The sequence below is a fragment of the Notolepis coatsorum genome (assembly GCF_963971535.1).
Source record: "Notolepis coatsorum genome assembly, chromosome: 4".
NCBI lineage: Eukaryota > Metazoa > Chordata > Actinopteri > Aulopiformes > Paralepididae > Notolepis > Notolepis coatsorum.
Window position 1 is genome coordinate 142,988,179 of NC_140168.1, and position 13,806 is coordinate 143,001,984.

General features: G+C 42.8%; 1 protein-coding gene across 1 annotated transcript in view; it reads left to right on the plus strand.

Moving 5' to 3' along the window:
* The first annotated feature begins 825 nt into the window (after positions 1-825).
* The window catches only part of polr2a (RNA polymerase II subunit A), an 87,311-nt gene continuing 74,330 nt past the window's right edge, over positions 826-13,806 (plus strand). Inside the window, exons 1-8 of the mRNA XM_084312994.1 lie at positions 826-1,149; positions 1,891-2,023; positions 2,655-2,791; positions 3,878-4,051; positions 7,171-7,452; positions 7,873-8,034; positions 12,419-12,639; positions 12,995-13,127. Of these exons, the coding sequence (XP_084169120.1) occupies positions 1,063-1,149; positions 1,891-2,023; positions 2,655-2,791; positions 3,878-4,051; positions 7,171-7,452; positions 7,873-8,034; positions 12,419-12,639; positions 12,995-13,127 (1,329 nt within the window). The 5' untranslated portion in view covers positions 826-1,062. The remainder of the gene's footprint in view (positions 1,150-1,890; positions 2,024-2,654; positions 2,792-3,877; positions 4,052-7,170; positions 7,453-7,872; positions 8,035-12,418; positions 12,640-12,994; positions 13,128-13,806) is intronic.

Genomic DNA, 13,806 nt, shown 5'->3' on the forward strand with positions numbered 1-13,806 from the left:
CTTCTCCCGTGTTTTCCTGTTCAACATACTGCGGCAACGCGCTCCGTTTCTGGGCGACGGGTCGCACGCGAGTCCGCGGCTCGAGGAAAAGTCCCATGGAGACAAAAACGCCGCTGGAAAAAAACAAAATATTCGACATTTACCGAAAGGGGCTTCGAAAATAACTCATGAGAGCGGACTTGGAATTGGAAATGTTTGAAATTCGCCGTTTTTTCCTCTGGTTTCGTCGGGGGTTTGAGCGGGCCTCGGGCGAGAGCTTCTTTTCTCTGGTCGAGGCTGATCCAGCGCGAGACGAGCGGGACGACACAGTTTTTTTTTTTTTTTTTTTTTTGCGACTGAGGGGAAAAATAATTAACATCGGAAACGTTCGGCGACGATCGGAAACAAGGCGGGGTTTTATTAAAACGCCATTATATCTGTGTCGCTATTGGCCCGTTTCGCCCCCGCGCTACATATTAATAAGGAAACCGCGTATCACGCGGCCGCAACTTGAATAATATATTTTCTCACAACACGCTTTACATAATCCCGCCTCCTTTCTCTTAATTCGACCAATGGGGGTGGGTTTAACAAATTATAACGCCCTCCTCCCATTTTCATTGGTAGAGAAAACAAACGTCTCTTCTCGTTGGTCGAACGTCTAACGGCGTTAATAATTCACGCGGCCTTCTCGTATAGCCAATCAGCGTTTTACTACAGAGATCCACGGCCCGCCCTTCGAGTGCTCAGCCCCTGCTTCTTTGCGCGTGTGAACCCGTAGCAGATCTCCAGCCTATATAAACACGCGTTGGACCCGCTTGTACTCAGAAGCGCTCAGAGCGCAGAGGAGTAGAGAACAGGAAAAGGGAAGGGCATAGCCGGGTGTCACCGTAGCTAGGACCAAAAAACGTAAATAATTAGGTTCCTAGTGCAACAAACAACTAGGGTCCTTGGGATATCGCCTTCGGAGACATTCCGGTCACCGTTGGCGGCCTGGCCAGTGTCCTGGTGGCAATTTTTAAAGCTGTTCCTTCTCACAAAGCGGCGTGCCGAGGGAGGAACGCGTCTCTCTGAATAGACAGGATGCACGGACCGCCCTCCGGCGACAGCGCATGCCCATTGCGCCTCATCAAGAGGGTGCAATTCGGCATCATCAGCCCAGATGAGCTTGTAGGTTTTTAATTTTGGGAGGGGGGATTTATTTATACTCAACACAGTATAATCTTTACATTTACAGTGCTATTCTCATAGTAGTTGTACCATTGATGACGGAAGACGTGGCTATGTTTACAAAGGAAAATAGCTTGCAGCTAGCTAGCCTAGCTTGCTTATAAGTCAGGCTGATGGGAGCTTGAGCTAGCTAGCATGTTGCAGGAAGTTTGACAAACTTTTTAAGCACACGTTGTTTGAGAAAGCGATCCAGGCCATCACATGAATTAAACCCCCATTTATATGTAAAATGTTACATGTTAGGCCAACGTGCAGGAAACATTTTGGCTAATCAACTATGAAAACTCGTTTAATCTCTAAAGTTGTATTCACAAACACTGATCTGTTCCCCATAATTGTGTACTAAATAATAAAATGTAACATCAATCAAGTCCGTACTATGCATGTTTTCTTTTTAACTGAAAATAAAAGTCTTTAGTTTTCTAAAGAAATTCAAGCTTATTTGTGCCATTGAGCATCTTGTTCCTCTGTGATGTTTTCAATTAGTATGATTTTATCTACTTGGGATACAAGATTCTTCCCATCTTCATTTTCCTCTTACAAAAGAAAATACTATTGCATGGAAGTTGGGGTTTGAGCGTTAACTCAATGATCTACTGGCGGGTTATCTTATCTTATTGATATGTCCCTTTACCTGATGGCTGTCCATTGACCTGGTGACCTCGCGGCTGTCTTCTCCAGAAACGGATGTCCGTGACAGAGGGGGGGATCAAATATCCCGAGACGACAGAAGGCGGGCGTCCTAAACTCGGTGGCCTTATGGATCCCCGCCAAGGGGTCATAGAACGATCGGGAAGGTGTCAAACATGTGCAGGTACATGCTGTTTCTTAAAGATGTATTTCACAATAATGATGAATTATTCAATTTCAACTATGAATTGAAAATGGGGGACCCTGATGATGTAAACGAGACAAACGTCTTTCTCTGGTCTGTATCCCCTTAACAATAATTGTGTGTATTGAGCCATACTGTATTGTACCCATTCTGCAATATGTTAAATAAAGTTTTCATTGATTCATTCAATGTACACAGTGTATTCTGCCCTGAAGCTACAATTTATTTTAAAAATGTAATTATAAGTGACATTTTACTTATCCGTTTTATCCCATAAAGTTGAAATCTTGCTCTTAGAGAAAAGGGGTATAAAGAATTGCAATAACTACAAAGTCACTGGATAGTCAAAGAACCTTTTCCCTCAGTTTCACAGTGTTTGCTTAGTTACTGTCGTTAGCAGTATTGCAGGACAGTATTGTGACTATTGACCTTGAGCCTCGATCCCATGATTGATTGATTGAAAACTTTAATTAACAGATTGCAGAATGGGTACAATACAGTACAGCTCAATACACACAATTGTTAAGGGGATTTACATCAGGGTCCCCCATTTTCAATTAATAATTGTACCCACAAGATAATTTAACAAGACTTTTGCTCCCTCACCCAGGTAACATGACAGAGTGTCCGGGTCACTTTGGGCACATAGAGCTGGCGAAGCCGGTGTTCCACGTCGGCTTCATGACGAAGATCATGAAGATCCTGCGATGCGTCTGCTTCTTCTGCTCCAAGCTGCTGGTGGATTCGGTTAGTGCACACCTGACACGTCGCCATCATTCCAACAAAACAAAGAAAAAACAATGCTGAAAAACTATTGCTATTGTACATCTGTCTGTATATACCTGCATATAATCCTTTTTACATATCTGTAGCTATCCCTTACCTACTCTTCCTAGGTATGCTGTCGGCCATGGTGACTTACTACCATAGTGTCTTTATACCTGTATCACTGATTAGCACTATTACTCAGTAGTACTAATTTATATATCTTATATCCAGTTTAATCACCTGTAATCTACTGTTGCACTTAACTGTTACATGTGCACTCTGGTTGGATAATAATAACAACTAGACAATTCCGCGCGGGGAAAGTGTGGGTGATGCCGGCCAATGGGGGAGGGTCTTAAATAGATACACAAATGTTCTACAATCTTCTATTATGACATCATACTGTGACATCACAAATGTTCTATAATGTTTGATTATGACATCATACTGTGACATCACAAATGTTCTAGAATGTTCGATTATGACATCATACTGTGACATCACAAATGTTCTAGAATGTTCTATTATGACATCATACTGTGACATCACAAATGTTCTAGAATGTTCTGCCATTCAAACCTTATGGACCAAAATTTCCCGTTTAAAGTAGATTTGTAGCCAAACGGTGCGGTGAAACTTTCCAAAAAGTAATAGCAACTCGAGTTGGAGCAAGCCGGTCGTTTTGATACCTTACACTTGTGTGTGGTGTTACTGGACAAAAATCGGCGGAATAAATAATAAATAAATAGTGGTCACCCACACTAATAATAACTAGACAATTCCGCACGGGGGAAATTGTGAAAGTGTGGGTGACGCTTGTGCACCGCCGGCCAACGGGAGGTCACCCACACTAATTATTTGTATAGCACCTTTCATACTGGGGATTGCAGTTCAAAGTGCTTTACATCAGTATGCAAAACTTCCTTTTGTCGTACTGTACTTGTGCTGTTCAATGACGATACATTTGATGTATAATGATGACATGTATTTTCTTTAGTAGGTGGAAAGTTAGCTTTGTTACTTTTTGTCGCTCATCGTGTTGCCACCATTGTGTCCTTTCTCTAGAATAACCCCAAGATCAAAGACATCCTGGTGAAGTCCAAAGGGCAGCCTCGGAAGCGGCTGACGCACGTGTACGACCTGTGTAAAGGCAAGAACATCTGCGAGGGCGGAGAGGAGATGGACAACAAGTTTGGCGTGGAGACGCAGGATGCGGAGGAAGACATCTCCAAGGAGAAGGTCAGTGATCGATAACATCGGGAGGTAATCAATAACATTAGGCCTAAAAGAGAAAAAAATTGTTTCCGGTTGCCGACCGACTCTGCCGATTTAGGTGCGACTCAATTTATTTTAAGAGTTTAATTATTATTATTTTTTATAACGTTTCATAGAAATCTTAGTCAAACCTTTAGTATTATGGATATTAAACATGCATGCATCCATGTTGTGAACATTTTTATTAAAGGTGACATGTACTATAAATGTCATTTTTCAGTCTCTAGCATTGTATTATAGTAATAGGAGTTCGTATCAATGTGTTTTAGTGTCTAAATACCATATTGGCGGATTGCTCTGATTCAGCTCAGCCCCTTTCCTCCTCCAGTAAATCAGGCCATTTTGATTTGAACACCTGAGTCACGTCATTCGGACGCTGGGTAGCGCACAGTGATGTGATTGGCTCTGTGGTTGGAGCTAATGCCCGCCCCCATTCTACCTAGACTAGACAGCGAGTGGAAGCCACTTCCTCATGCTGCGAGGCGGAGTGGGGCCCGACGCCTCTGCGTGCGCTCTGGAGGGAGAGAGAGATGGAGAGAGAGGGAGCACTTGGGGGGAGGGGGGGGGACCTGTTGCGCGCGTGAATATTAAAGGCAACCAACTTGTGTTCAGCTTTTCTCTGATTGGCCGCGACCCCACGCGGCCGCGGCAGGCAAGCGGCAGCCGTCCCACGTCCCAAATGAAATCCAAGGAGCAAGCGGCAGCAGTGGAGGACGCAGGCTGCTGACTGATTATGAAATGTGCGGAGCATAATGTTGAGGCAGATTCACGCGTCACTGTACATCACTTCTGAAGTATAAACAAACTAGGTTATTATGTTTCGCGTTTTTAATGCTGACTGATTATGAAATGCGCGGAGCATAATGTTGAGGCAGAATCACGCGTCACTGTACATCACTTCTGAAGTATAAACAAACTAGGTTATTATGTTTCGCGTTTTTAACGCTGACTGATTATGAAATGCGCAGAGCATAATGTTGAGGCAGATTCACGCGTCACTGTACATCACTTCTGAAGTATAAACAAACTAGCTGACTGAACTAGAAAGCGTAACGTTATTATGTTTCGCGTTTTTAACAACCAACTACCAGATTCACTCGTCACTGTACATCACTTCTGAAGTATAAACAAACTATACTGCTGTGACGATTTTGAATATCTTAACATGTATTTACGCCCATACAATTTTTTAGATGAATGATTGTGGATATAATATAGAAAACACATTATGATATTGTCAGATGGCGTTGTCAGATGTGTAGAATTCACCTACTTACAATTATGTACCTTACTGTACCTCTGCTTGCGCCTACAGCACAGCAGGTAATGGCGTTAATCAATGAAACATGTAACCTACACCTACTGTACCTTACTGTACCTCTGCTTGCGCCTACAGCACAGCAGGTAATGGCGTTAATCAATGAAACATGTAACCTACACCTACTGTACCTTACTGTACCTCTGCTTGCGCCTACAGCACAGCAGGTAATGGCGTTAATCAATGAAACATGCAAATTGCTCTGTGCTGGCACAAAAGCTTGCACGTTGGCGGCAGGGTCCATCGCGAAATAGTTAGTTAGTTAGTTAGTTAGGCAGTTAGTTATGGCGTTAAGTGATGCGGCGATAGCGATATGGCATTAACCAACAACAACGGGCATTAACCAACAACGCAAACACAACGAGGCATTAACCAACGAGCACCTCTCGAGCACCTCTCAGAGCACCTGGGGGAGCCTCATGCGCATGCGCTGCCGCGGTCACTCTCTGCCGCGTCTCTCTGTTACTGACAACACACAGCGCGGATAAGGGCGTGTGCTAGGGCGGTCACGTGGCCGTGTGGCCAATCGGAGAAACGCTGAACGAAAAGCTGAACACAAGTTTGTTGCCTTTAATATTCACGCCTGCTGCGCGGCACACAGGAGAGGGGAGGAAGGGAGGCCCACAAGCTGCCAAGCGGCGGGCCCTCCCTCTCTCTCTGTCTCTCTCTCTCTTTCCCTCCGGAGTGTGTGCAGAGGTGTCGGGTTTCGCTCTGGAAGAAGCTCTCTCTCTCTCTCTCCCACCCCCCTCCCCTCTCTCTCTCTCTCTCTCTCTATCTCTCTATCTCTCTCTGTCTACCACTCGCAGACTGTGTGGGCTGACTGTCACTCAAATTGCTTATGGGCGGAGCCAGGCCATAACAGCCTGAAATCTTGAAGCTGGAAAATGATGGTTTTGAGTACTTGATTAGAAATATAAAACAATGCATTTTTTTGAAAAAAAACCTTACAGATGTCTTCAATAGACTAACAGGAATTGTGTAAAGTTGCCCAAATAGTGCTAGGAATAGCAGTACATAGCCCCTTTAAATAAAGAAATTCCCTATCCATAGTCGCAGTGGGAAAGAATAAAAAATTAAATAAAATAAATTCCCTACCTACCCATGGCCTTAACTGACAACCAACAGGAAACAAACAATATTTTCTTTTATGCCTTAGGAGATCGTCAAAAAGGAAGGTACCGGAGCACAGGGATCATCTTTTAGAAAAACTTTAATAAGGTGCAAAAACGTTTAGACACAACAGGGTCATCAGGGTAACACAGACTATTTGATCCCGTCCCACAATTGGAAGCATGTTGATTATAGACCACACGGGGAGGGGTTAGGCTGGATCAGTAATTAGTGTGTGTGTATATATAGCAATGCCCTTTACCACAAACAAACAAAGATCAATCTGCAGCAGCTTGTCCATGTTCACTTTCTCATAAGGGTCAATAATGATACTGGCCACTTATCATATTCAGAACAGATCACATGTTGTCTTAAAGGATGATTTCTGCTCCTGACATAACCTAGCATCCAAACATGAGGAAAATAGATAGAAATGGACACATTATCTAAAAGAAAGAGAAGATTTTTTTTTGCTGGAAATCATATCATTGTTACGGAGGCAAACATTATTGCAATAATTATTGATACTGTTTTATTATCCTGCTTGATACTTAGGCTGAAACGGTCTTTTCAGATCATAACCTTCTTACCCTCCTTGTGTCCCAACTATATCCCACACCCGTTCCCCTCTCTCTCTCTCTTTCGCCTTGCTCAGGGGCACGGCGGCTGTGGGAGATACCAACCCTGCATCCGCCGCTCGGGCCTGGAGCTGTACGCGGAGTGGAAGCACGTCAACGAGGACTCGCAGGAGAAGAAGATCCTGCTGAACCCGGAGCGCGTGCATGAGATCTTCAAGCGCATCTCGGACGAGGAGGACTTCATCTTGGGAATGGACCCCAAGTTCTCCCGGCCCGAGTGGATGATCGTCACTGTGTTGCCAGTCCCTCCTCTGGCCGTCAGGCCCGCCGTGGTCATGCAGGGCTCGGCCCGCAACCAGGTGAGGGCAGGCAGTCCCTGAACGTTTGTTAAACCGGCTATCTCCGGGGTATTCTTAAAGTCTTAGAATTTAATTTGCACAGGTAGGTATTACATTTCCGGGGGGGGGGGGGCAGCCCAGTTGTCGGGAGGTGAAATAATATGAAATATAATTTATTTTTATTCAATTCGTTTTTTTTGTGGGGCTACCGGGGGCTTGGTGCGTCTGGCGAGAGAGCTTGTACTTGTGAGAATTATAAAATCTTAAAAAGTCTTAAATGTAACTTGTTGAAACCCGCAGATACCCTGGTTAAAGTTCTCGAGCGAAGTTTGCTACTTAGTTGTGAACACCTCCATATCGTGGTTGACGTTAATCTGAATAGTTGAATACTACTCAGCAGTGGCAACAACAATAATCAATGTCTCTTCTCTCGTCGCCAAGGATGACTTGACCCACAAACTGGCCGACATTGTCAAGATCAACAACCAGCTGAGGAGGAACGAGCAGAGCGGCGCGGCGGCTCACGTCATCGCTGAGGACGTCAAGCTGCTGCAGTTCCACGTAGCCACCATGATAGACAATGAACTGCCAGGCTTGCCCAGGGTAAGCATGCTCTCTAGAGTCTATATGATACTTATAATGATCTGCCAGGCTTGCCCAGGATAAGTAGGCTCTAGGTCAGGGGTGCCCAACCTTTTTTGAACCAAGATCTACTTTTTTATTTACCACCTAGCCCGAGAGCTACCAGCCAAAATTGTATATTGTAAGCCGTCATTTGAGGCTTTATAAAAGCAGCATAATGAACACAAATCTGTCAGTGCCGAGTCCGACCTCATCTTAAATAACAAACAGCATTGCTTGTTGTAGTTAACAAGGAGAGGAAGAGTTGATTTAGCAAAAAAAAAGAAAAGAAAAAAAAATCTTTTTTTAATAATCGCATTTTATTAATCAAGATCTACTTGAAATCAGCCCGCGATCTACCTGTCGATCGAGATCGACTGGTTGGGCACCACTGCTCTAGGTGATACCAATAATGAACTGCCATGCTTGCCCAGGGGTAAGCATGCTCTAGGTGATACCTATAATGAACCACATACAGGTACAGTAGGGCTGGGTATCTATCTACAGTATGTCTATTGATGTGGCTACCTGGGATTCAATACAAATAGGATACTTTTTACGATGCCTTACTTTGCTGAGTTATGTGTGTCGCGTGCGTGCGCTGTGTGAGCCAATCGGAGGCTCTCTTACATTTTGGCTGATTTTGGATTATGGTTGAACAAAATAAATGTTATATCTTGGAACAAACATGCTTATTGGCTCACTGACACTGCTGAGATTAAAGGAAAACTCCAACATTTTGGGAAATTAGCTTATTTAACATCTTCCCTGGAGTTAGACAAGAAGATACATACCTTTTTTGTCTCTGTGCGTGCATTTAGCTTAGGGAACAGTCACTCCGTTAGCATAGCTTAGCTTCATCACTGGAAGTGAGGCAGATCCGGAGCCTTACAGTGTATAGATTGATTGATTGAAAAGTTTATTAACAGATTGCAGAATACACTCCAAATACAACTCCAAAACGTTCATGTAAACATGTTGTGACCTGTGTATTCACCACGTGGAGAAATAAAAAATAATTGAATTAGACAATTACGTTTTATAAGCAAATATACTCGGAACTATTTTTTTGCCCAACCACTCCTCCCTGAGCGCAGCCAGTGATTTCAACGTGACGCCGTGTTTGTTTACATTATCATTCATTCAAAAGATCCGAACCGATTGAAGTAGGGGTGCACCGATATATCGGTCGGGTATCGGTATCGGCCGATAAGTGCCTTGTTGACTGCTATCGGCCTATCGGCCGATAAGCTCAAATGTGCCGATAGCAGTCGCCGATAAATACCCATCAATTTGTGTAGCGTCAAAAGGCAAAAAAAAAAGTTCACTCGCGCGATCTACCTGCACAACGCCCGCCGTCCCCCCCACACACACACAATCTACTGCATCAAAGTAACTATTTATGATTAACAAGGCATTCGTTTTGTGGCATTAGCGTTATATAGTTAGTGTTACACGGACAATAACATCAGCATATTATTATTACCCATAGCAGCAAGGCATTACTCCGAGTCCGTTCATTAGCTCGGTTCCATTCCGTTGCTCATTCCGTACCCAACTACACATTCTGCAATCTGTTAATAAAGTTTTCAACCAGACAAATGTATAGAAAGGCTTTGTTTTATTATAACATTTGTTGCAGTAAAATCATTATGTCTCATTTGGTCATGCGTGGAGCGCCGGTCGGCGGGCCGGGCAGCTAACGTAGCTACGTTATTAGCTATTAGATGCAAGACTAACGTTACTGGTGAAAATGTGATTTGCGTTGGAATACTCCTTTGTCAACTTGCTGTACTTTGCTTGCAGGTCTGCAGTCATTATTGCTGCATTATGAATAGCCGCAACTTTAGCCAAGGTAACGTTATGGCTAAACCTTTAACAATAGTTAACGCTAGCTTTCGGTTAGCTGTTCAATGCTATTAATAACAACTCCCCGTCAACACCCTCTCTCGGGAAGATGGCATTTAAGAAAGTATCTGCTGTTAAAATGAAGTGTTACACGTTCAATAACAAGCATATTATTTACCCGAAGATAGCAGTAAACAAGGCATTACTCCGTTAGTACGTTCATAGCTCGGTTCCATTCCGTTGCTCATTCCGTACCCAACTACACATTCTGCAATCTGTTAATAAAGTTTTCAACCAGACAAATGTATAGAAAGGCTTTGTTTTATTATAACATTTGTTGCAGTAAAATCATTATGTCTCATTTGGTCATGCGTGGAGCGCCGGTAGCTACGTTAAGTGTGTTCTGCTCTCGCAAACAGAACATGCCCGGAAGTAGAAAAATGTATAAACGCTTGCCGATTGGTGGTAAGGACAGCAGGAGGTGGGTGCTAGCGGTCACCGGTGTGGCGTAATTGGCCGAATCGACTGTCAATCAAAATGGTTCCATTGCATTGGTTGAAAGCTCTGGTTGAGAGAATAGTATCCTGCTGCAGGCCGCAAGAATGGTTCCATTGCATTGGTTGAAAGCTCTGGTTGAGAAAATAGTATCCCTCTGCAGGCCGCAAGACGATACTGGGAGAGAGATAGTGATACCATAAACATATTTCTTGATGTTTCCTTTTTTTAAGTAAGTAAAGAGGCCTACAAATACAAACATACACATACAAATATACAGTAGTTTCATTAAAAAAAAATAAAAAATTAAAAAAAAATTAAAAAAAAAACATTTTTTTTTACAAATACTTATATACAAATATCGGTATCGGTATCGGCCGATAGTGTTAGTTGAACAATCGGTATCGGTATCGGCGGCCAATTTTCATATCGGTGCATCCCTAGATTGAAGTTTATGGATACCATGACTTGAAATCCTCTTACCTTGACGATTAAAAGCCTCCCCAATTTAGAAAACAGTAATCCAATGGCTGGTATATTGTTATAGGGCTGGGGGCGATATGGAAAAAAATCTTATCGCGATAACGATATGATAATTTTATTTTATTTCTCGATATCGATAATTATCGAATTGTTCCAAGTATAATTTTTTTTTTTTTTTTTAACAACAGATGTATGTTTATTTTGCAGCAATTCTTTGTCATTGCCGCCATCTTTAGTGTTACATCCCCTCACACTCCAGTTCTCAGGCTGCAGCTGGTTTAAAAGCTAAAGTAAACCGGCTTCTCTGCTGGCTGTGGCTCCAGAGGAGTTGAACAGTTCTGGCTCTGCTAGTTTATTTTCGATCTTTTGGCGCTTTTTTGGTGGACAAACCACCGCACATGTGCACTGTGACTCGTGACTGGAGTCTAGTTCTGCTAGCACACATAGCCTACTGTGTACAGACGGTTTCAAAATGTATTTTAAATTAGAAAGCAAACAAAATAAATGGACAAGAGAAAAAGAAATCTGAATTTGGTAAGTATTGTCATTTGGACAAGCAAAGCCATTACTTTAAGTTGCAGGCAAGAAAGACAAGTCTGTCCACTGTCTCTGGTTTTAAAACTGCCTTGTTGCAGGTAAAAAAAAAAAAAGGAAAAAGAAAAAGAAAAAAAAAGATTTTTTTTTAATTTCGATATTCGATATCGATTATTAAAATATATCGCGATATTTATCGTTATATCGCCCAGCCCTATATTGTTATACCGGACGCTCTGAGCTAACCGGAGCTAACAGAACAGGAGGATAGTAAAGCATATATAATGACTTCCTTTCTGGGGTTGTCAAAATAAAAGTGCAACGTTTATAGCAGCGGAAAACGTTTATTTTGTACATTATCTAACGTTAACACGAACCTAAACTAACGTTACAACTAACCTAAAGTTAGTTTAGGTTCGTGTTAACGTTAGATAATGTACAAAATAAACGTTTTCCGCTGCTATAAACGTCCCACTTTTATCTGCCTCACTTCCAGTGATGAAGCTAAGCTATGCTAACGGAGCGACTGTTCCCTAAGCTAAATGCACGCACAGAGACAAAAAAGGTACCGGTATGTATCTTCTTGTCTAACTCCAGGGAAGATGTTAAATAAGCTAATTTCCCAAAATGTTGGAGTTTTCCTTTAACTACTCTGGTATTAAAATCTGGTATCGAATGACTGTCACCTCCACAGCATTTAAGATACTCAATAGTATTGAAGCAGTTGGATCGATAGATTCGATACCATAAAAGTATTGAATTCCAATACCCAGCCCTACTTAGAATGTATTGAATAGGAATAACAGATTGTAGTGCATTGGAAGATTTTACCTCATTGACTGTCACTCACTGTCATGTGGTTTTGACGGTACATGACAACGGGACTTGTGTTGGGTGGCATTGATATTGTTTTCTGTAAATGTTTTGTTGTACACGACCATTTCTCCCGGTATTATAGCTTTTGACGGGAGCCAATATTTCAATTCAATCTCTTGTTCTTTCTCAGGCGATGCAAAAGTCTGGCCGCCCTTTGAAATCCCTCAAACAGCGTCTGAAGGGGAAGGAGGGCCGAGTCCGAGGTAACCTGATGGGGAAGCGCGTGGACTTCTCCGCCCGAACCGTCATCACACCGGACCCCAACCTACATATCGACCAAGTGGGCGTTCCGCGATCCATCGCCGCCAACATGACCTTCCCGGAAATCGTCACACCCTTCAATATAGACAGGTATTCCACACGGCAAAAATAAGAAATACACACTAGTTTTAAGCAAATGTGTCCTTGAAACAAGTAAAATAATCTACCAGTGCAGTAAGCACATTTGGCTTGTTAAAAAAAAATATATATATATATATATATCTAGGGTTCTCCTGATTGGATAAAATGGGAAGGGATACCAGAAAATGTATTTTGTGTTTACTGCAGAGTGGAAGGACTGAGAGACCCATGTTACTGACCAAACACTATATCAGTGAAGGCTGTTGGGATTTTTTTTAGCTATTTAACACTTATATATCCAAAATAAACCTGCCTACAGTATAGTTATGTGTTGTATGATCATGTTTTTTGACCACCCCTCTAGGTTACAGGAGCTGGTGCGAAGAGGCAACAGCCAGTACCCAGGAGCCAAGTACATCATCCGTGACAACGGGGATAGAATCGACCTGCGGTTTCACCCCAAACCAAGTGACCTTCATCTACAGATCGGCTACAAGGTAAGATCACGATGATGATGATGATACTTGGCTATTCGGTTGTTAAAGGAACATGCCAACATTTTGGGAAATTAACTTACCGTCTTCTCCAGAGAGAGAGACAAGGATATAGATACCAGTTTCCTCTCCCCGCGTTCAGTAGAAAGCTATCTGGCTGCACGTTAGCCTAGCTTAGCACAATGAATGGAAGTGGACATGGCCGGTTAGCCTTCGGGAGAGGTGTTAGTTGGACAATGCCTAGACTAACCGGCCATGTCCGCTTCCATTCATTGTGCTAAGCTAGGCTAACGTGCAGCCAGATAGCTTTCTACTGAACGCACAGAGAGAAAACTGGTATCTATCTCCTTGTCTCTCTCTGGAGAAGACGGTAAGCTAATTTCCCAAAATGTTGGCGTGTTCTTTTAAGTCGTGACATATCGACCTTCCAATAGCAGGGCTGTACAGTGCGATGATATGATCGCAAATTGCCCCCTAATTTGGTCCATGCGAGTTTAAAATAATATCTGGGGGCAAGCTTGCGAGTGGTGATTTCAACCTTCATTCGCATTTCACTCCTAAATTAATCCATACAAATTGTAGTAAAACATTAGCCTACAACCAGGGCTGTACAGTGCAATATAATGTTGCGGTTGTAATTTCATTAGACAGACCAGCGCGGACCTTTAATAACATGCAATTT